Raw genomic sequence first — 23,198 nt, 5'->3', positions numbered from 1 at the left:
TAGCCTAATTTAATATTCATACACCATTTACACTTCCTTCCATGTGAAAGATTTAAAGTGTTTACTTCAGCAGCTGAGCGACACAGACAGAGATCAGACCTTCAACTCATGTGTAAAATAAACATTCACATCATGATTATGGGTAATACAAAACCTTCAGTTAAATGAATATAGATTTTTTTGTGGCATAAATTAAAGGGCTGCACAAACAATATGATTTATTTATATTTGTCCAGAGCAGATATTTTGTTACAATTTATATAAAGCTACTATAAATATCGAACATCTATCATTTTAATTTGTGTGTTTGGCATGAGATGAATCAATCTGCATGAATTGTCATTTTATTGTATTTTAAATGGTATTGTGTGTGATCTCACTATTATCGTTCTGTATTGTCTTGCTCTTGTTGTCTAATAACAGTGAGAACAATCTATTCATTGATTACAATTAATATACTTGTTTTCATTTTTTATATTAACAATCAGAGATCAAAGATAGAACAAATGACTAAAATACATGACTCAGATCAATCAAATGCAGGTGAATTACAGGTCAAATATGAATACTGTAGCAGTAGACAAGATAAAAGCAACGTAAAATATGTGCTGGGTTTGGGGGTGGAACCAGGACTAATCTCTTAACAATACCTGTTTTTTTATTTCTTTTCATGTTAAGCAAGTGAGTATCTACGGTTTTAATCACTCACATCAGGTGTGAACTGGTTTCCGGTCACTGTGTGTTCTGATATTATGACAACAATAGTGTATATTAAAATTAAGATTCTGTTTGTGTTCATACGAACCAGCAAACTTTACAATAAGCTGTGACTCTTTAACATTAAATGATGCATAAGGTATCGTGAAGCAAGTCAAAATATTGTTACGTTTATTTTTTAAGTGTGTTTTTTATTTGTTCATATTAAACAGAACTGAATTGCTCATTCGTTTTGTTTGTTTGTCTATGATCCTTTAAATTTGTTCCTCCCTGAGAACATGAGCCCTTTGTTTTCTTTCTAATAATTTTAGAAAGTTTTTGTTGACTTGCACAGCGAGTAATTTTCAGATGAGCACATACTTACAAACTCATGAAAGTGTGATTAAATATAGCAGGCATTTTTTTTGTGTTTAGAACATTATGTATTGTAAAAGCACTACACTAATCCAATGGCATGAAACTTAGTGTGTTCAACTGCGAGACGATTATACTGATCCTGATTTAATAGACGCGTTAGCTGAAAGATACGAAAGAATTAAAATAAATGAGTCTTTTAGTGAGAAAAAAGGTCTGCAAAAGGTCTTCTTTTAACCACAGTTATGGTTGATACATGAGCACATTCCCTCACAGGTTGGACTTTTTTAAACATAAGCAACTTTCATTATTTCTACACATTGTAAGGATTCATTTAGTCTGATTTTCACACGCTTTTATAAGCTATGGGAACACACTGGATCTTTCTCTGACTGTTGTTATGACCTCTTTGATTCTGCAACAGAGAAAAACTCATTTAAAAGACATTAGACATTTAAAATGAATACCACATTTATAATGATCAAAAATAAACAAAAAATAACAAAAATGAAACTGCCTGTGAAAACCAGGCTTAAGTCTCAGAAGCTCATCATGAGATTAGCATTAAAGTTTGATTTCAACTATTCATTTCCCTATTAATCATGTCAATCTTTTATCAAGGTTATATTCACAGAACGTTCTTTACACTATGCAGGATGATATTATGTAGAAAACAGTATAAACTACTTAAAAATCATTTCACCTGGGTTTTCACAGGCAGGGTCACATTAAGAAACAATTAGAGAATCTGTGAATCAGATTGTTAAATTTGATTTGATACTTTTTCTAAACTAATGTAACTTGTCTGGAATCATAATTCACAAGTGAATTCAAGTTCCCCGTGCTTTCACTTTAAGATGGACTGGTTTTTCCAGCTTCTGAATTTTGTCAAAAAACAAATGTATAATTTGCATATGTAACTACTTTAATATCAAAAAACCAAGAACTTGTTAGTAAATCCATAAGGAAGTCAATTTCAATTTTTGGTGAATGATGTTGAATGGTGTCATGATAAACATACTTCTCTACTTCAATTCCACACGCACAGAGATGAGCAAATACATGCATGTAGGACAAAGTCATCTGAAACTGAATGAAAGAGAGAACACAAACAATATGAACAATAAATGATAGGGTTTAATCTTCACTTCATTGGGCGTTTTGTTGTTTTATTTACCTCTTCCTCATGCCAGTTAAAGCATCTTGTCCTGAAATGCTCAGCTACAGTTTTAAAATCTTGTAAATCAATCGCAGAACTATAATCCCCATCCAGTTCATCCTCAGCTACACTAGGAAAGTAGCGGGTGATAGCCTCAACAGTTCTTTCAATTTTAGCTTTAGTCTGGAATATAACGATTTATGTATTAACACAGACATTCAATGTGTAAGTTACACATGTAATGTACTGTATTGAATGAATAGAAAACAAACCCGATGAAGAGCATCAAGTTTTCTGATCAGATCTTGCCTTCTGCCTGCATCAGTTTCTGTTTCAATTCGGTGATTTAGGATTTTGAAAGGGACGTCGTGGGTGGAAGTCAAATCGGTTAACACGAGCTCCTGAGGTTTATTCCTCTGTCTTCGAGGGGTGTTTTTCAAAAACTCACTGATTGGACGTTTACTAACCGTCTAAAGGAAAGTCAGAATAAAGAGGGAAAAAAGTCAAACTTCAATGTCTTTCTGTTATACCTTGTAATGGTGACGATTACAAGAAAAGTGAGAATTCATTCGTGGTCAATTCTGCGTCACTGTGTAAATTTTGCAAACGTTTATTTCACCATGTCTCCAAAGCGACAGGAGCAAGATTTCTTCATCTTTTTCTGAAGATTGTGAAACTGATCCTGGAATGTTACTATTTCAAGGTTAACCTGAGAAATAAAAAATGTATTATCTGTATAGTATTCTTTGTATTTTATACAATCCTACTATCAACTCAGAGCAGTGGCGGTCCTTCCTACAGGCGACATAGGCGCTTGGCTAGGGCGCCAACTAGTGAGAGGCGCCAAATAAGCGGCGAGTAAAAAAAATATTTTTTATAAATAAAATGTATTTATTTAATTAAGTCTATTTAATTTTTTCAACAGTTTTTGCCATCCCTCTATCTACAACAATACTTTGACATAAAAAATAAATTAAACTTAAGTAAAAGAAATGACAATTCTGACGTGACCTTTAGCTGTCAATTAGCGGTCACAACATGCTAGCGCACACACTGATGCGCAGTCGGTCGGTCGGCTCGGCTGTGTGTCGACGGGTTACAGCTACGGAAAATGAAACGGCAAAAGCTATTTTGATTAATAGGTTATATGAATCACATTTTACAGTATCTAAATTTGCACACAATGTTTTATTGTTAGTTTAATTTTTTGTTTTGATTCTTTAGTGTGCACTTTTTGTTCTCAGATGTTGCACTACTGTTAAAGTTAAGTTTATTTTTTGTATATTTATTATTGAACAGGTTTATTCTTTTGCACATATTGTTATATTGTTTGTATTATCATTGTTTAAATAAATGTGCAATTCTTTGGACAGGGGTTCTTTTCTCGTGGGGAATGGGCGCCATCAGTCAAGCTCGCCTAGGGCACCATATGGTCTAGGACCGCCCCTGACTCAGAGCATTCAAAAAGACAAACCGTTTCTTTGTAGTCCATCCAAACAGCTGAGAATTCATCAGAGAGAAAGGTCTTCCTCACACGGTCATGATAGCAGGCATAGCCCTTCTCGTTTGCTTTAGTTGAAGTCACTGCGTATACTAGAAGCACAGTTTTCATTTCAAAATCTCAAAATTATGACTGCTGACTTTTGACTGCTATGGCTATATGGTTGAGCAATATGTTATTTATTAAAAACAGTTATTTTTCCTCTTCCTATACTTTCCTTTCCTCTCTTTGGCCCTTTTACTCTCTTTTGTTATTTATTTGCGTTATATCTTGCTGTACTGTACATATTTCCTGAGAATACCATATTCCATAAGGCAAGTATGTAATGTACAGTATATGTTTTTTGTATATTAGTATGAAGACAGTCTCCCTTTGAAGTCCTGCTACGCTCACCTTATACCCATAGCACTTCTATACAGATTGCCACTATTTTTATTTAATAAAGGAGAAATATGACAATGCTCTTTTAAATGGACCGTTTTACCTGATGGTCCTCTATGTGTCTTTTCATTCATAAATTACTGTAATTCCTCTTTCTTACCATGCACGTTGCTGGGGAGGTGGGCGAACATTGATCCAGAATGACAGGATTCCAAATATATCACCATCTGCACCGCACAAAAGGGTTGGAGAGGTTTTACAGAGGTGTAACAAAGGCTTGTGTTTTGGGAGCACCCATGTCGGGGCTACTTTTTATTTGGTGTATATACACTTTTATATGTTCTGTACCTTAGAGAACTGGTGATTTTTCACCATTTTCTTGATCGCTGTAATAAGATCATGGGCATAAAGCTGCACAAAAAGGATTGAAGTAGATGACAAAATCAGCTGTTAAAAGCTGTTTCATTGATTTACTTACAGTATCTATTTAGACAAACATTATGACATAGAATAAAAAAATGAAGAGTTGAAGTTTTAAATAGTTCTTAGGAGTACATTTTCAAGCTGATCATAAACATATGGCTAAATAATGAAAATGTAATGGTATATAAATTATGCTAATTCTCATAAAGCACTGTGCTTCCACACATTATTTGAGCAGATGAGACACCAAAATATAAAAATTCCCTTAAAAACATAGAACTGTAAACTTAGTCAAACACATCAACTAAAAAACTGTAAACTCGTAACTGTGTTCAGCATTATTCAACACATATTTTTCAAGTCCTTAAATGGGATGGATACATCCCGGCAGACAGGTTGATAGCTGGCAGAATGGCAGCCTCTACTGCAGGGGTCGGCAAGTAAGTAAAATTTCGCCACTAAATGGTGGGCCAGAACATAGTCAAAAGATCATTTAAGAAATTAATTGATGAAAAATGCAGAATAGCCTGTAGTGACAGACTGTTACAATGTCTTTTGTAAATGGCAGTGATCTGTTGTGTTAAATCCTGTAGGACAGTCATTAACAAAAAGCTACATTTGTGTGGCGGTGTCCGGGTTTTACACTGGATAAATTAATAAAGCAGAGTAGTGACACGTAACCTGGCAAGTATCTTCATTCACCGACTTTCAACACAGACCGCCTTGCTGACACACATACGTGGAAGATGCGGAATGGATTAAATGAACTACAAAAATACAAGAGGACTTGAATAAGCCCATTATTGGCATGTTTGAGTCATTCTCTTATGCAACGCATGTTTTATTTCCTCTTTCCATATTGTGAATAATAAATGGATATCATTTTAATTTGCTTGTTACACAATGGAGCCTAACTTATTGTAATAAATATTTGACGTAGCCTAACACACCTCACGCACTAAACTGCATTATTATTATTTTTGCGTGCTGGCTGGGGTAAGGTATTACGTCGTGTGCAGAGTGATGTTACCAGCTAAGAGAGAAAACGGCACTATCAGAGAATCTAAAGAGGAAAGTTGACAGTGAAAATAGGGCATACAAAGAAGAATGGAAAGACAACTATGCGTTTATCCTACCTAGTTTTGTGAATGCAAAGCCGGTGTCTTATCTGTAACGAAGTTGTCGCTGTTTTTTCATACAACACATTTCATGACAGCTATTTTAGAGGTGTGTATAGCAATCGACAGACTCCTTTGAATGTCTTTCAGAACTTATCAAACTAAAAGCTCTCAGTTCATTTTCAAATGAAACATTGCTGCAAAAACTTTCTCGTACTTTTATTTTGAAGCCAAAATTACTAAAGATGTGATTGTGAATAACTGTTGCTGTCATGACAGATCTATTTCAGAACCAGCCGTTATGAAAATAATGCCTGTTGCCGACCCCTGCTCTACTGTCTTGAGCTCAAAAGCAACCCACATTTTTCAATGGAAAAATGGAAATGCAGCATGCTCATCTGGGCAGACTTGAGACAGCCACTTGTTTTTTTAAGTCACATTTTAGTTACTTATAACAACAAAATCTCTGGCACCCTCATGAAAATTCACCATGGTTTATGGCACTTTCAGATAAAAAGGTCGTTCTGCACTTTTCAGAATCTGCACACCAAAATTTATGGTCAGGATCGGTAACTGGTAAATAAAGATATTTACAAAGCTTAATAAAACTTACAGTGCTGTTAGGAAAACCAAATAAACCTGGACTTCCATGATCCGTCAGGTAAACGAATATTGTGTCATTTTTGTCACTGCATGAAAAAAATGATTTTATTTTTTCATTGTCAACTAGAATTAATAGGCCATCTCACTATCTACTGGCCATGTTTTTTTTTTTATATTTGTAACTGAAAATGTAATAAGACTTTTTAAATAACGTTACAGCGAGACTTCTTACAAACAAACCTTGTAATGACTTTTTTCGGGCCTCTCTTTCTCACGGCACTTCTGTCTCCTGTGAGTGCAGCCAGAAAGTTTTCAGGTGTCACATCCTGTAAGAACGTCAGAATTGTGCTCAGATACAGGATGAAAATGTATCTGCTGTGTATGACAAGATTACCTCTCCTGTGTAGTCTTTTGGAACCCTTGGATACACATCCGGCCCATTTGGTTTATTGATAATGTTTCCAGGATAAGGGTTTCTGTGGAGGCAGATTAAACATCGTGTGGGTCATTTTTTGGCAACAGATTTTCATTCCCCCATCATTTGCATCCCAATAGACTGGATGTAATATTGGACAGGGGTGACTTATATGGCAGAACATAATAAAGAAATGATCCACGTGAACGTTGTTAAATCTAAATGTCATCTGCAATGAGCCACATGACTTTCAAAAGCTGCAGGAAATATCTTACTTAGGATTATAAGCGATGTCATCATACATCATCACCACGATCTGATCGTCAGGAACCCCGTTCTGATGCATTATCTTATAGGCATGACACACGTTGGCCTGAAATAGGGGTATCGAGGAGATCAAAATCTCTTTTAGGAATAACATCATGTGACAACATTCCTCAAGTCACTTTCACTCTGCATAACTGAACTGGTAGGGCATGATGCTAGCAATGCAGAAAGTACTATACGCACTAGTTAATAGATCAATACACTGCCAGTCCAAAAATCTACGTATGCCACAAACCTGGTGCCTGTAGTTTTTCCATCTCTTTGAACCAGCGACAAGCATTACCCAATGTTTTTCACTTGCTGCAGCCATTTGAAGAACCAAGTCTAATTCACTTAGAAAGCAGTGTGTTAATGTAATGCATCAACAATTATTTTCATGATATTAATACAGTAATTATGTTTAAGTAAAAAGTATGTTGTAAAACAACATTTTCAGAGCTTGTTTGTCTTTACAAGACTACATGTTTTTTTCATACCCGTTTCCGTTGTCAGATGATCCTCTCGTTGTCAGCTCCGTAACAATCAAACATATACTGATGAAAACTACACAGAATGTGACTTCTATCAACCAATCATAGTACTTATGATGTTCATGCGGAATGTTGTTTGAGGAAACGCAACCAAAAAAAGTGTTTCATGGAAACCAGTCAAACCACATTAAGCTTTTTGTTTCTGTTGAACAGACTATGGGTTTGGCTTGTTCAGTTTGTTCTTCTGAATTTTACTCGCAAATAAGAGATGCAAACAAGCCATTTTAACCTCAACCAGAGGGAGGGGCTTCATTGAACAAGGAACAAAATAGAGCGTTTCTAGGAGGCAAGGCACAGCGGTGAACAATCGAGGTAAAATATCTGCCAAAAATTTTATAAAAATAAAATAACAAACAATTGATTGATGTTATATTACACAGAAAAAAACACAACCAGGATCACGAAAACAGGCAAATGGGAGCCCTTTAACCCTATCAGCAGCAAATTAATGGGCTCAACTGCCCATTTTTTAGGGTTTTGATCATAAACCAACCATTTCCAGGCATCGTAGAACTTCTAGGGGTGGTTTCCCGTACAGGGTTTAGGCTAGTCCTATAGACTAAAATAAAAGTTAGAGCTGTCTAAACTGAAAACAGCTTGCACAGCTCACATTTAAAAAAAAAACAGTGCCCTTGTTTTGTCTCAAAATGCACATTAGTAACTTATTTAACTAAGGCCTAGTCCTGGCTTAACCTAATTCCTGTTCTTTTTTTTAGTTTTCCTTCATGGAGTGTCAATGAGCAATCAATGAGTGTCAGCAATGGTCCAATCAATGCTGCTTGCAGCTTTATTTTCAACTGCCTCCAGTTCGACCAAGAAAGAATTCAAATCTGCTGTATCACATCTAAATTTCAAGCCTCTGTACATGTGTATTCAATATGCCAAGACCAGTAGGATATAATTAAAATAAATTTTGATTGTTTTAAAAATATGAAGCATGGTCTGACATTCTGGACCAAGTAGCATCCACTGCTGTGGGGGATATTCAATGTTAAAGTCACAACATAACCTTAAAGTGATAGTTCACCCAAAATGAAAATTGTGTCATCATTTACTCACCCTCTTGTCATTTCAAAACTGTTATGACTTTCTTTCTTCTGCAGAACACAAAAGAAGATATTTTGAAGAAACTTTGTAACCGAACAGCACTGGACCCCATTCACTTTTGTTGTATGGATGGACACAAAACCAATGCAAGCGATTGGGTGCCAGTTAACAACCTTCTTCAAAATATCTTCTTTTGTGTTCTGTGGAAGAAAGGAAGTCGTACAGTTAATGCTGACAATTTTCATTTTTGGTTGAACTATCACTTTAAACTAAAAAAATCTTCAATTCATTATTTTTCAGATTTAGGTGACCAGGGCATGCTAATGATTCTTATGTACCAGTATAGTATATTTCTATGACACCCCTGTATCACTTTGAATACATTCAATTCATAAATGTATGTCTTTCAGAGCTTTATAGAATCTCTGAAAACCAAAAGTGAAACTGCACCATAGCAATGTTTTCCTTAACAGTATTTTTAGACTCTCAAATATCAGGCACGTATCTGCTTTCAACATTGTTTCATTTGTTTACCTTTGCATGTATTAACAAATGCTTTTACGCAGTGTGGGAATATTTTTCAGATAAAAGTATGATTTAATTATCAATATAATCAATAAGTGTTTTCTTTCATTAGATCATTAAGCTGTGTGCTTTTGTCATGTGCTTTCTGTATTGCTCAGTGGAAAGTTACTGTGGCAGATGAGGTGAGACAGGATAAGTGGGGGTTGGAACCATAAATTGTCTAAATCAACACACACACACAAAGAGTGTTTTTCACATAAAAAAGAAATGTTATGAATCAATCCACTGCATATGTTTTAAGTATAATCATGAGTTGTGATGTGTTTTAATGGATCATAGGATTAAGAAACAACGCTACATAATTAAAAGTATTAGATGATTGAGTGTTTTCTTTTTACTAAAAGAATGTTAAGAATGTTGGTATGTTGTCCGGCCACAAGAAACTGTCTCTAGGAGACCACTCCCCAAAAGAAACTGTCTCTAGAGAACATTCCTCAGGACTGGCGACTGACCACAGGATGTGAGGCATGTGTTGTGGGGGGATGTTGTTTTGCAGGAACTAAGAAAGAAGGATGGAGTCAGATATACGTGGTTCACGGTGATTGGTGGAAAGGGAGCAGCACTCCTTAAAAGGCAGGAGGAGTCAGAAGATGCGAACGACGTCACATACTGAATAAATATGGGTGTTTTTGAATAATTTGGGTTGTTGGCTTGTGGTGGAGTGAGGAGATCGTCTGACAACCCAAAGCTTTGTTACCTTTTTACATCTGATAATAAAACTTCTATATAATTTGGAGAAACGTCTCTTGCAAATTTTTGAACATGCAGGACTGCCTCAAAAGTCCAACAGCAGTGACTTACAAATGAGAGAGCATTAAACATCTATAGATCTAAAGATCTATCAATATTTTGTACAAAGCTGTATTTACAGTACATGTAGGAAATAAGGGAACATTTAAATCTGTACGGGGGTTAATTGTGAGAAGAACAAGAGTTAAGGGGGCTGGAAACAGGACACTACTTTCCTCAAACCAGCAATCCACTTCATTTGTATCAGTTATGTTTATCTTACATTGCCTGATCACATTCTCATTTCTCAACCTTCCTTAAACCATGTTCACACCAGATGCAATGTGTTGCACTTAAATAAATGTGTGTCCATTAATGTAGGGAAAAGATCACTTTTCTAATGTGTTGTGATGTGGTGTCACAGCTGGTGTCGACACAATGGCTTCATGTGCAAACTGTACCATTTTCACTTGTTAAAAATAACTCGTCTACATTGTTCAACTCTCCCATTTAAATCCATTTCTGCATGAAAAGAGCTTTGACTATGATAACTGTTAAAACCTAGACAAAATACATTTACATGTATGCATTTGACAGACGCTTTTATCCAAAGCGACTTACATTGCATGATCCTATACATTTGTAAAATACACTCTCGTTTGTTAGTCCTTTTTTTAAAAGCTGACACCATTGGCATTTACAGTAGAGTAGGATATTATCTATATCATATTTCAACTGAAAACAACTTGCACAAAGCTATCTTAAAATAAGGAAAAAGATGCTGCCATCTTTATAAATTATTTCTTATCCATTCATTTTGACCCCACACTCTAGAAAGGGGATAACTGAGTAAATATGCATCCATGGCATTTAATAGTTTGGAGTTTTTCATAATTTCAGCACTTTCTACAGAAAAATCATTTTTAGACAGGCACAAAGTGGAGTACAGCCCATTAGGAGCTGAAGTTGAAAGTTAGGTTTTAACTATCAGCTAATTAGTAAACAAATCGTGACAACAGTAAACAGCACCTGAAGTCACTGTGCAGTTTTATGTAAACCAGCAGTTCTCCTGCTTATATCATAGGAAAATATAACACTCAACAAAACTCTATAAGCTATACTATATAACTCTATAAGCGAGTATAAAGATTGTACAGAAAAACTGTGTAGATCAAACATCATTTGGCCACCAGAGGGAGATGTAACATAGGCTACTTTAATTCAACATTTCTTCTCCAGTATCCAGCTGCAGAAGCGCAGCACCAGTTTCAGAACCACAGCTACAGAACGGAGGTGACGGGCCAGTTATTGACAACGAGATAAGCATTGAGGAGAGCACATATGCTCAATTAAGCGTTTATTTACAACGTATTGAATTTGTGCACTTTGTTGCAATTTGATTTATTTAATTATATGTTGTATACTGTTATGTTTTATTGTTTCTTTTAAAATCGTGCTGCTGTTTGCTTTTCTTATACAATCTAGTAGTATTTTAGTTATATTTTTATTCAAATTTCTGTTTTCATATAGAAAATGCATGCTGCAGATTCCCATAAAACAATAAAATTGATAGATTAATACAAATGCCCATAGGTTTGAAACATTATTTCTTACATAATATTAGCCTACACAAGATATTATGTTTTTAAAGGCTTTTTGTACTGTACCTTTCTGTGCTCCAACTATGGTTGGGACGATATATCATGCCATCCTCGGTTTCCTCAAAGAATTACACTTATGCCGCAACATCCGAAAGCCGTTTTAAAAACAAACAAAATAAAAAAAACATGTTGCGTGCAATTCCCCATATCCTATATTAAATATTTGGGAATATATATTTTCATATTTTATTAGGTTCTTTGATTTAATGTTTAATGGTCTATTTAATGGTCGCGGGTATATATAGCACACACACAACTGAAAAATTAACCATAGTTTTATATTATTGTAAAAGGGCAGTATCCATTTGTATTACCATAGCTTTCCCAGAAATACCATGGTTTAACCAGGGCTGTAGTCAAGTCCACCTTTTTCGAGTCCAAGACAAGTCCAAGACCCGGACTAGTCGAGACCGAGTCAAGACCGAGTCTAAAGAGGTTCGAGTCCAAGTCAAGTCCAAGTCCAAAGAGGTTCCAGTCCAAGTCACAACCGAGTCCAAATGAGACGGTCCAGACAGAGACAGAAAAAAGAATCCTCTTCAAAAATCAAGACCACATACTTTATTTGTAATGATCAAAAAGCAGATCAAATTATGTCATTTTATTTATTATAGGTATAGAAATTTCAAGTCACATAAAGCTGAAGTGCAACTTCAGATTTTCAGTCTTTTTATTGTAGTGTAACAATCACATTCTGGGTTTCCAATGGAAAATGTTCCCATTCTTGGCTTGTTGACTTGTCAGTGATAACTGCATTGAATCAACATCACTTTTGCCACCGCAATTGATGTTTCAACAAACATCATTATTGTGATCAGTATTTTCTTTAGTTGGGTTCTTGATTCTTATGTTTTAACGTTAGGTTTTCATTGTCACTTATGTGCTCAAATACAATTGTTGAGGCACAGTATCACAGTAACAGTTTAATTTGGCACAGTATCTTAGCTTTGTGAACCACAACACTCAAATCAGTCATTTAGTATAATTTAATTTAGTATTATTTATCATCTTGACTTTTTTTACAGCTTGATACCCATCACAAAAAGTAACCTATGCAAGAAGAAATATAATTAACTTAATGAAAGTCAAGAGTCCAACTAAAGCAAACATAAATGCTCCATCAATGGTTTTGTTTGGAAGGAGAAAATATTATCGGACTCAGTCGAGACCAAATAGAACATTTGGCGAGTCCAATGACCGAGTCCGAGACCAGTCCGAGTGCCGATCCCAACGAGTCCAAGACAAGTCCGAGACCACAGAAAAATGTCTCGAGTCCAGACTCAAGTACTTCAGCACTGGGTTTTACTATGCATATTGCTGTGAGACCATAGTAAATTTGTTTAGTGTCATTTTGAAAAAATATATGGCGATAACAAATAACAAGCAAGAGTTGAATCATTCAATTTTTAACTAACGCTACAGGCCTACTACTTCTCACAATGCAGTATATTTGTAGGGTAGCAGAAAAAAAATTCTTGTTCAAAATCTATCATCATTGTTTTTCAGAATTGTATGCATGGTCAAGACCACCTCACTAGTGAAGTGATCAAGTTCCTTAAGGCTAGAATACACTACAAGACTTTTGCTCAGATTTTGCCCAGATTTTCAGTCTGGACTTGTTACAGAAAGTCTGTGCCAGTCTGCAGATTTGATCAGTTAGTGTGTTTCTATCTGAAACTTTCAAAAAGTCTGCAAGTGTATGATGTCTAGTATTTTAAAAAATCTGTTCCGATTTTAAAAGTCTTATAGTGTATTCCAGCTATTATGTGTTTACGTGTATATTTTTACCAGTTTACCTGCAGCTGAAAGATTCACAAAAGTGCAGGTTATAGATGGCGGTACAGTGTGTTATTTTAAGGAAACAGTCCATTGTATTCAATACAGGCCACACTGATCTCACAACACGCTTTAAACTCCTCCGCCTTTCTAGAGTAATCGGCCAGCAAATATGTACTCAACACACCCGGAAATCACCTGCTTTATATCCTGCTTACGATCCTGCTTTACCAATCCTCAGCGAATGACTCTCATAAATATTCATTGCGTAACGGGACGCTAGCCCTTTCGGCCAATCTGATTGGCTGGAATAAAAAAAGACACCAGTCATCTGGCGAATCAACGAATCCCACTATCGTAAAGGCGTAGCTCATGGGTATTAATTAGGTTACGTACAGGACGCTGAGCAAAGTCATGAGTCAACGTCAGCACGGCGTAATTAATATTCATGAGGCAGCCCGTAGCCGTAGTAGGATCGGTAATTTGGCGTCGCAGACAGTCACCTGGAGTTGGACAGCTGGTGAGATGGGCAATTCCGACTCTAAACTTCTCTTCAGAAAAGCGGTGATACAGCTTACAACCAAAACACAGGTGAGGAATTTTAACCCGTATTTATAAATATGAATATTGTTAAGTAGAAATGTTGAAACAGCGCTGTGAAGTGTAACAGATGGAGGACTGACGCTACAGTATCACTAATTATTAACATATACCTGATAAACTTGTTTGAAGTGTCTTTCATCTTAAACTTGTCAAATCCTTTAAATGTTTGCAAAAAAAGACAAAAAAATCTGAAAGAGACTAAGCTTGTTTAAAGTGAGATTATCTTTCTTTATTTCCATGGTTCTGGCATCGTTAAAGAAACCGTGTTTTTCTCAAATGGATCATTTATGACCATGGTTTTACTACAGATGTCATGGTGAAACTATGGTAATTGTGGTAAATCTATAATAAACTTGTGCTTACTTTGGTTTACTACAAATAGCTTCACCTTACTGTAGTAAAACCATAGTTGATCTTCATACTAAACCTTACGTGATGCTGATTTAAAGTGGTTTAGTCTATATTTAGTTTTGCCTGATGTAAATATGCCTATAATTTACAAAATTGAAATTTTAAATCTCCATAAATCTAGAAACACCTTTTATTGTGACGGGGCAGCTCATTTTAGAAAGTAAATATAATGTACAAAATCATGTGTATGAATACACCAACCAGAAAATCAATGTCAAGAAAGCCAAATGCTAAAGGATCTGATGGGGAAAAAGTATACAATGCTATACTTGTTTGGACATTTTAAAATGTCCTACAAATGTTGTGAAACAAAATATAAAAACATCTCCTCAAGGAAGGTCGTCCTCACTAGTAAAACATGATCATAAATTGGCCAAATCCAATAATGTCAACAGGTGTGTCAAGCATCCTAAGCCTGGTATGAGACGTTTTCACTAATATAATGCAACAAACCTGTGGGAATCTCATGAAATCTTTTATCCCGAAATCGAAAGATTGCTAGGACTGACCCTTGTGTCTTATAGCCTGTAGAGGCCTGTGATGATGTGTTCTGGGATCAGTTCTGGGCCAACGTGGATTTGACAGCGCAGGATATTTTTGCGTTGATTCCTGCTGCTGAGATCCGCGCGGTGAGAGAGGAGTCTCCCTCCAATCTGGCAACCCTCTGCTATAAAGTACAGTATCACCCATTTAGTATCTCTTTATTTTCTATTGCAGAACAAAACTCGCTGTTTTTTATTCCCATTGAGCAAATTAGCTGATATTTTAAATACTTCGCGTTCAAAATAGTAATGATATTTTTCATAAACTGAGTTCATCAGAGCAGTTGTGCTGAAAACCTGCCAAAACACAAAATGTTGCATGAACCTAGAAGTTTAAAGTGTATGTCAGTAAAGTTTTGTTTGTTTGTTTTGCTGGTTGATACAAAAAAGTAAACCTTTAAATAACACTGATATTATTCAATTCTGTCAATCTAAATATACATTTAACACAAGCCAAGATTAGATCTGATGTCTTAAGGCGCCTTTATGTGTTTGTAATTGTATGTGGTGTATTTGGCAGGCGGTGGAGAGACTGGTGTTGAACGCAGACTCCAGCTGTGTGTGCGAGAGAGACAGACGGACTGTGCTCAGCTGCACTCGTCTGCTGACCCGGATGCTGCCGTACATCTTTGAAGATCCGGACTGGCATGGATTCTTCTGGTCTACTGTACCCAAGGCTGGCAAATCTGGGGTGAGAAGTTCACTCATAACTGGTTTGAAGCTCTTCATTAATCCCTAACCTATTAAGAAAACTACACATGAAGGCTGTAGACAGTTAAGTTAAAGTTGTTCACATTCTCCGACTGCGATGTGTTTTACCTTCAAATACGTTCAGAGTCGAGTTGCACAAGCAGTTTTTAAGACACACCGTGTGAACTTTTGTTAAAAACATCAGTTGTGTAAGTGAGAGAGTGGATTTTTTTCCTGAAGTGCGTTTTTGCGGTCTCTTGTTACCGGCGCTGAACACTAGTCTGATTGTGTTTGTCTTGAAGAAGGAAGGTGTATTAAATAACCTGTGATTATACAGAGAGACACAACACAGATGAAGAGAGAAGGTCTCCCAATGAATGTAATGTGATTGTGTGTGTGAGAGAAAAATCTTTCGATGTTGTTTTTGGCATCATCAGGAAATCACTTTTGGATCCTTCTTGAATGTGTTTGTGTTTTTTTGTCGGTGGACGCAGGATGAAAGTGAGGATGAATCCACACGACCGTTGGCGGAGTCTCTCCTCACAGCTACAGCTGATCTGCTGTTCTGCCCGGATTTCACTGTGGAGAGTAACCACAGGACCAGTGCGGTAACTCTCGCTCTCTCTCGCTCTCTCGCTCTCTCTCTCTCTCCCTCTCACTCTCTCTCACTCTCACTCTCTCTCTCTCTCTCTCTCTCTCTCTCTCTCTCTCTCTCTCTCTCTCTCTCTCTCTCTCTCTCTCTCTCTCTCTCTCTCTCTCTCTCTCTCTCTCTCTCTCTCTCTCTCTCTCTCTCTCTCTCTCTCTCTCTCTCTCTCTCTCTCTCTCTCTCTCTCTCTCTCTCTCTCTCTCTCTCTCTCTCTCTCTCTCTCTCTCTCTCTCTCTCTCTCTCTCTCTCTCTCTCTCTCTCTCTCTCTCTCTCTCTCTCTCTCTCTCTCTCTCTCTCTCTCTCTCTCTCTCTCTCTCTCTCTCTCTCTCTCTCTCTCTCTCTCTTCTCTCTCTCTCTCTCTCTCTCTCTCTCTCTCTCTCTCTCTCTCTCTCTCTCTCTCTCTCTCTCTCTCTCTCTCTCTCTCTCTCTCTCTCTCTCTCTCTCTCTCTCTCTCTCTCTCTCTCTCTCTCTCTCTCTCTCTCTCTCTCTCTCTCTCTCTCTCTCTCTCTCTCTCTCTCTCTCTCTCTCTCTCTCTCTCTCTCTCTCTCTCTCTCTCTCTCTCTCTCTCTCTCTCTCTCTCTCTCTCTCTCTCTCTCTCTCTCTCTCTCTCTCTCTCTCTCTCTCTCTCTCTCTCTCTCTCTCTCGCTCTCTCTCTCTCTCTCTCTCTCTCTCTCTCTCTCTCTCTCTCTCTCGCTCTCTCTCTCTCTCTCTCTCTCTCTCTCTCTCTCTCTCTCTCTCTCTCTCTCTCTCTCTCTCACTCTCCTCTCTCTCTCTCTCTCCTCTCCTCTCTCCTCTCTCTCTCTCTCTCTCTCTCTCTCTCTCTCTCTCTCTCTCTCTCTCTCTCTCTCTCTCTCTCTCTCTCTCTCTCTCTCTCTCTCTCTCTCTCTCTCTCTCTCTCTTCTCTCTCTCTCTCTCTCTCTCTCTCTCTCTCTCTCTCTCTCTCTCTCTCTCTCTCTCCCTCTCTCTCTCTCTCTCTCTCTCTCTCTCTCTCTCTCTCTCTCTCTCTCTCTCTCTCTCTCTCTCTCTCTCTCTCTCTCTCTCTCTCTCTCTCTCTCTCTCTCTCTCTCTCTCTCTCTCGCTCTCTCTCGCTCTCTCACTCACTCTCTCTCTCGCTCTCTCTCGCTCTCTCTCTCTCCATCCCTCCCTCTCTCTCGCTCTCTCTCACTCACTCACTCACTCACTCTCATTCACTCTCTCAAAATTTTGGTTCAGGATGCCACTGGTGATGTTCAGTCCATAGACAGCTGTGAGTTTATTTGGGAAGCAGGAGTTGGATTTGCTCAGGCTCCGCCCCTTAACCACACCCTCGATTCCAACAGGTCAGAGGCAAAGCTCCATCCCCTTCACACATCTCAAATATCACCAGCACTACTTCCTAATTTACATACTTTCATCTCAGATCTTTGAAAGTATGAAGTCAGAGGTGTCCAAATTATAATTTTTTTAGTTAGCATTGATCAGTGCTTTTGTGATATATTTAATGTATTTAACAGTGGTTATTTGACTGACTATGCAGTCGGATGAAAGGCTTTACTGGTGGACTGTCATACTAGACATACCAGTATGCACTTTATTATCACCAGTGAAGTGCTGTTTTAGTGCGTAGTTGGTTGCTCTTCTTACGTTGGTTCTCTCTCTCTCTTTCTATCAGGACAGACTTATTGAAGCTTTTGTTAACATGTTTCTCAGAAGACATTTACCAGTCTCCATCTGACAAACACACAATCAATCCTTGGGTGTCGTTCTTTTGCTCAGGAGAAAACAGGTAACTGCACACACACCTTCATTAGTGGTGCGGTGATGCTTGCTAATGCCAAAATCTCAATTTCAAATATCTTTGTTTGCTCCGTCTCTTTAAGACATGCTCTGCCGCTCTTCACTTCTCTTCTTAACGTGGTGTGCGCGTATGATCCCGTCGGATACGGCCTTCCCTACAATCACCTGATGTTCTCTGACCAGCGGGGGGCGCTAGCAGAGCTGGCGCTGCAGGTCTTAATCGTCTCATTAGAGCAAGAGTTCAATGACACCAGTAACACAAACACCAGCTCGACCCCGAGCACAGATCCCGACCGCACCTTATCTGACACGAACGTGAAGACGCCTGCTGAGGGAAGCCAGGTGAAGACACCACACACATCTGTGTCACCGTATTAAATATCTTTTTATGTTTACCGCTGAAAAAGCTACCTTTAGAATGCTGTCTGAGTTCAGGTCAGTCACTGTCTCGAATTTTGTTTGTGTGTGTTTGTCTCAGGCTACACGAGGCGAGAATTTGTTTGTGAACTACCTGTCCCGGATTCATCGAGAGGAGGTGAGACAGAGCCGCACTCCACCAGTCAGCTTATATCTCACAAGTACTCAACCACATCTACATGAGACTTGTGATGAGAATTTTTACTAGTAGCTTCAGACTTTGTGTGTAAATGTGTACAACTGTCCCATCTTTATTCTTTTACTCTGTAGGACTTTCATTTTATCCTGCGAGGGATCAGTCGACTGCTGAATAACCCGCTGCAGCAGACGTATCTGCCTCACTCCTGCAAGAAGATTCAGTTTCAACAGGAGCTGCTGGTGCTCTTCTGGAAACTCTGTGACCTCAACAAGGTACACGAAAGAGCACAGGAACACACACCAAGACACTCACAATCAAACAATTTCCTACATACACACAATCCCTCTCACACAGAGTTCAACAGACACAATGGAGAGGATCAGAGATGACTTATTTTTGTAGGCTAACCCGGAAGTTAGCGCCGCGCTGGTCCCTCAACCGAAAGCCTATGCATTTGTTCCCATAGACTTTTGGAAGATCGCAAAAAATAACACTTTTTGTCTATCAAGATAATCTTTACAGATTAATACCACATTTGTTACTTTTGAAGCTGAAATACAATCGGCAGAATTAAAAAGCTAACACGATGCTATAAACTGGCGACACGGTTGCTCGATATCGACGTCACCACCATGCCTCTGACAACTCTTTCAGACTTTATTAAAAGTGTGTTCACTATTTCGAGGTTTTGTTTACCACAATCCTTATTTTGGGGCGATTTGCCAAAAACCCATTCAAAAAACCCACAGACTTTGGGGCGTTGGAACCAGAAAGTCTTAAAATGCTAACTCGCTTCCGGGGTTCGCATACAAAAATACGTCATCTTTGCGGCTCCCTATCACACCCTCACATACAAAAATATGCACACAAACACTTATACTGGAGCTATTACTGTATTCTTTCTTTTATCATTTTCTACACATTCTATCTACATCAATTTGTTTGTGTGATTTGTGTTTAAAAAGTAAACGAATAAACATTTGTTTTTGTCAGTAAACGCATGATTTGTCCTCTAATGTTTAGTCATGAGACAGCGGAGTGTACAGTATTTGTGAACGCTAGATTTTGGCTAATCTGTTCCTCCAGTACCTGTATTTATACACCTGTACAGTTAAGATGTTGATGTTTTTCATCTCTGTGTTTCAGAAGTTTTTGTTTTACGTGTTGAAGAGCAGCGATGTGCTGGAGATTCTGGTGCCAATTCTGTATTCTCTGAACGATGCCCGAGCCAATCAGTGTGAGTTTCTAAGCCATACGTCACAACTACAAAATCACTCATGTTCGAACCTTATTTTTAGATACAACGGGTGTCCGCGGGGTCTTAAAAAGTATTAAAAGTCGATCGATCAATGTAGAGAAAATGAAGGCCGTTAAAAAATTATTCAAAAGTCTTAAATGCCATTTTCCAAGGTTTAACATTTTGTATCGTCTTTTCATATTTGTCCAAAGAGGTCGTATGCTAAAGTTTGCCTGAATGTAATCATTGCGTAGGCAAATAGTGGGAGGTCCATTCACACCCGGTTGTTAAACAACATCGTTGACTAATGGGGAAATGCAAGTTTTTGTGCAAATGGTTGGAGGATAAGGAGTTGGAAGCATGGCTGAGAGCCGTCTCTGGGAATAAACCTGAGGCGTACAGCTGGGTGTGTCGGAAAGCGTAGCCTCAGTGGGGATCAACACTGTCCGGTCCAACATGCTAAGTGCTAGCCACAAAGATGGTTTCTCTTTCTAATAAACCTTGCATTGGGTTAGTCACTCAATTGTTTCTCTTGTGCTTTGTTCCAACCCTTCTAAATTATGTTACATTAATACAAACTAAGACTGTTTAGATGTGCTATCTTCCATCAGTATATAGTAAACGTAAGGTTAAGTGTCACCAATGTAAGCGGTTAAAACTTGAAGTGCCGATGAGGTCTTTAAAAAGGTCTTAATAAGTAGTACGTTTAGCTCCATGATTCCTGTATACACCCTGTACAAGCTATGAGGTGAAATGTTGCTCATACAGGTGCATCTCGGTGTGTGTTTTCAGCACGTGTTGGTCTGGTGCACATCGGCGTCTTCATCCTGCTGCTGTTGAGCGGCGAGAGGAATTTCGGCGTGCGTCTCAATAAGCCGTACAGCGTGCGCGTGCCCATGGACATCAGCGTGTTTGCCGGGACTCACGCGGATCTGCTGATAGTGGTGAGATGCAGACACACATACTGTATACATTACATCTTCACATGTGGGTAAGAGAAGAAAATCATTGTTCTTATCAAATGTCAGGTTTTTCATAAGATAATCACTAGCGGACACCAGCAACTGCAGCCACTCTATGACTGTCTGCTCACCGTCATAGTCAACGGTGAGATTTCCGCAACAGAATAAATTAAGATTCATACATCGTTCAAAAGAGTGAACGAGAAATCTCTGCTGTTTTTCAGTGTCTCCGTACCTGAAGAGTCTGTCGATGGTAGCCGCTAACAAACTGCTGCACCTGCTGGAGTTCTTCTCCAGTGGCTGGTTTCTGTTCTCCTCGCCGCGCAACCATCACCTGGTTTTCTTTCTGCTGGAAGTTTTCAACAACATCATCCAGTATCAGTTTGATGGTAAGAGAGATTTGGATTTGTAAGGATTGTAATTTGCACCTGGATTCGTATGAATCGCTCTCTCTCTCCATCAGGGAACTACAATCTAGTCTACGGCATCATCCGCAAGCGCAGCCTCTTCCACCAGCTGGCAAACCTCCCTGCAGACGTCATCTCCATCCAGAAAGCTCTGCAGAGGAGAATCCGGAGCAACAGTAACGCTGTCTTCATGGAGTCTAACAACAATGTATCGCCCAGCGAGGGAGCGTTTAAAACCACGCTGGTACAAACAGGCACGCTGAATGCCAGCCTAAAGGCAACACCGGGTAACTCGCTGCGTCTCATACACACAGACGGCTGTGTGTTAATGTGTGTAAACTGGGCTGAATATTCAGGGATGCTGGGATTGGTGCGTTGACTGATTTTGTTGGTTTTTTGTTTGTCGCAGGCATTGATAAACTAACAGAGAAGTCACAGGTGTCTGAGGACGGAAGTACCCTGTTACGACAGCACGGTGACTCTGCTCACAGCCAATCAGATCACAGCCCTCAAACAGGAGTCCCTGAATCAACCTCAGGGGGAGTTGACAAGGTACAGCCCTGCCTGATGACCTCTGACCCCTTACATTTAACCTCTGTCATCTGCGAAGCTTTATTTCTCGTAGAAAGTCATTAATTGTAGTAATATTTTGTTTCATTTTTCCTTTGGAACTGTGAAGTCCATAAACGGAGATTGTGATGGAAAGAACATTGGTGTGTCCTGTACCGCAGACTGGGGTCCAACTCCAGATTGGGTTCGTAAAACGTCTTGTTTAGCGATACGAACATTTTCATTAGCAAGATGTAAAGTTGATTTTTAATCATTTGGAGCCTTCGGCAGCTAAAGAAACGTACACGCAAATCCAAAGCACTTTAAACATAAACACAAATGCAGCATGTGGTGCTAATCTCATCCAGTGTGGTCATCAGTCTTCCTGCTCTCTTTCAGGTCCTCTCCTGGAAGAGTAAACTTCCTCTTCAGACTATAATGAGGCTTCTGCAGGTGCTGGTCCCGCAGGTGGAGAAAATCTGCATAGACAAGTGAGACGTTGATACTCGCACACCCACACACATTTGTCACGAATGCACAATATCTGACATCAACATCACAGTTTAGCTCTTAACAGTGAGAAGCCTGACTGTTAGTGCACCTACAGTAAATATTTACACACCCGGTTCAGAATGAGTCATGGGGGCGTGCTTGTGGCGATGGGGTCGTGCTTGTGGCAATGGGGTGTGTTTGTGGAGATGGGGGCGTGTTTGTGGCGATGGGGCGTGCTTGTGGCGATGGGGGGCGTGTTTGTGGTGATGGGGTGTGCTTGTTGCGATGGGGGCGTGCTTGTGGCGATGGGGGCGTGCTTGTGGACGAGCTTGTGATGCGGTTGTGTTTGTTTCTGCAGAGGTCTGACGGATGAGTCTGAGATCCTGAAGTTTCTACAGCATGGAACTCTGGTGGGTTTGTTGCCGGTTCCCCATCCCATCCTCATCCGCAGGTACCAGGCCAACGAGGGCACAGCTCTGTGGTTCCACACATACTTGTGGGGCGTCATTTACATACGGTATGAGACACTCGGTTTAAATACGATTCTTTATACGTTTCTAATGTTAGGACTACTGCCATCATATTTAGTCTACAATGTCCTTGCTCTGTCTCCCTCTACAGGACAATAAGAAAGACATATTTGATCGCTCACATTTACTTCAGAAAGTTTACATGCCTGTTTTTTTATGTGATATAAGTTTAAATGTGACAAATGTCTGCATCATAAAAAGGAAATTCTTAAGATTCTGTTTTCTTATTGCTTCAGTAATGTGGATCCTCCTGTTTGGTACGACACTGATGTCAAACTCTTCGAGATCCAGACAGTTTAAAGACTTGAAGAATTACATAAACTCTCTTCATTCCTCCAGTCAGAACACACCCAAAGAATTCACAACATCTCTTTTCATCTTAAACATTTAATTAAGGGTAATATTTTTGTTTGTTTGTTTAATGTTCTATTTGTTTTGGGGCATGAGAATGTACATACAACACAGTCATCATGT

The 23,198-nt window shown here is 38.8% G+C and overlaps 2 protein-coding genes across 5 annotated transcripts; one reads left to right on the top strand and one right to left on the bottom strand.

Moving 5' to 3' along the window:
- Nucleotides 1-242: 242 nt before the first annotated feature.
- On the bottom strand, nt 243-7,710 carry LOC130569448 (legumain-like). Of its 3 annotated transcripts, XM_057359112.1 has the most exons (14): nt 7,475-7,709; nt 7,234-7,330; nt 6,947-7,044; nt 6,651-6,732; nt 6,497-6,582; nt 6,267-6,342; nt 4,461-4,523; nt 4,273-4,339; nt 3,705-3,823; nt 2,850-2,939; nt 2,503-2,700; nt 2,249-2,413; nt 2,093-2,160; nt 243-1,486 (listed from the first exon to the last, which is right to left on the bottom strand). In XM_057359112.1, exons 2-14 carry the CDS (start codon nt 7,306-7,308, stop codon nt 1,435-1,437), a joined length of 1,239 nt encoding a protein of 412 aa, XP_057215095.1. In that variant the 5' UTR covers nt 7,309-7,330; nt 7,475-7,709; the 3' UTR covers nt 243-1,434. The 3 variants fall into 3 exon arrangements, with proteins under 3 accessions (XP_057215095.1, XP_057215093.1, XP_057215094.1); XM_057359110.1 differs by lacking the exon at nt 243-1,486 and having other exon boundaries at nt 1,496-2,160; nt 7,475-7,710; XM_057359111.1 differs by lacking the exon at nt 243-1,486 and having other exon boundaries at nt 1,496-2,160; nt 7,234-7,322; nt 7,475-7,710.
- A 6,097-nt stretch (nt 7,711-13,807) lies between these two features.
- On the top strand, nt 13,808-23,074 carry hid1b (HID1 domain containing b). Of its 2 annotated transcripts, none has more exons than XM_057358802.1 (19): nt 13,808-13,914; nt 14,862-14,966; nt 15,400-15,570; nt 16,064-16,177; nt 17,428-17,534; nt 17,867-17,980; nt 18,075-18,333; nt 18,470-18,526; nt 18,679-18,819; nt 19,694-19,784; nt 20,577-20,728; nt 20,813-20,891; nt 20,971-21,135; nt 21,210-21,440; nt 21,563-21,705; nt 21,833-21,907; nt 22,102-22,193; nt 22,553-22,711; nt 22,961-23,074. In XM_057358802.1, the coding sequence occupies exons 1-19, from the start codon at nt 13,849-13,851 to the stop codon at nt 23,022-23,024; spliced, it is 2,385 nt and encodes a 794-aa protein (XP_057214785.1). In that variant the 5' UTR covers nt 13,808-13,848; the 3' UTR covers nt 23,025-23,074. The 2 variants fall into 2 exon arrangements, with proteins under 2 accessions (XP_057214785.1, XP_057214784.1); XM_057358801.1 differs by having other exon boundaries at nt 14,862-15,011.
- Nucleotides 23,075-23,198: the final 124 nt, after the last annotated feature.

This window comes from Triplophysa rosa, linkage group LG18 (genome assembly GCF_024868665.1).
Source record: "Triplophysa rosa linkage group LG18, Trosa_1v2, whole genome shotgun sequence".
Lineage (NCBI taxonomy): Eukaryota > Metazoa > Chordata > Actinopteri > Cypriniformes > Nemacheilidae > Triplophysa > Triplophysa rosa.
This window is presented reverse-complemented; position numbering and strand designations above follow the sequence as displayed.

Bases quoted from the DNA above. Each gene is read 5' to 3' on its own strand.
- hid1b (XM_057358801.1), top strand. From the start codon at position 13,849: ATGGGCAATTCCGACTCTAAACTTCTCTTCAGAAAAGCGGTGATACAG. The intron at 13,915-14,861 runs GTGAGGAATTTT...TGTGTCTTATAG, and splicing joins AGCTTACAACCAAAACACAG to CCTGTAGAGGCCTGTGATGA. The intron at 21,441-21,562 runs GTAACTCGCTGC...TGTTTGTCGCAG, and splicing joins CAGCCTAAAGGCAACACCGG to GCATTGATAAACTAACAGAG.
- LOC130569448 (XM_057359110.1), bottom strand. From the start codon at position 7,308: ATGGCTGCAGCAAGTGAAAAACATTGGGTAATGCTTGTCGCTGGTTCA. The intron at 3,824-4,272 runs GTAAGAAAGAGG...CTGTGCTTCTAG, and splicing joins CCTCCCCAGCAACGTGCATG to TATACGCAGTGACTTCAACT. The intron at 2,161-2,248 runs GTAAATAAAACA...TCTTTCATTCAG, and splicing joins TTAACTGGCATGAGGAAGAG to TTTCAGATGACTTTGTCCTA.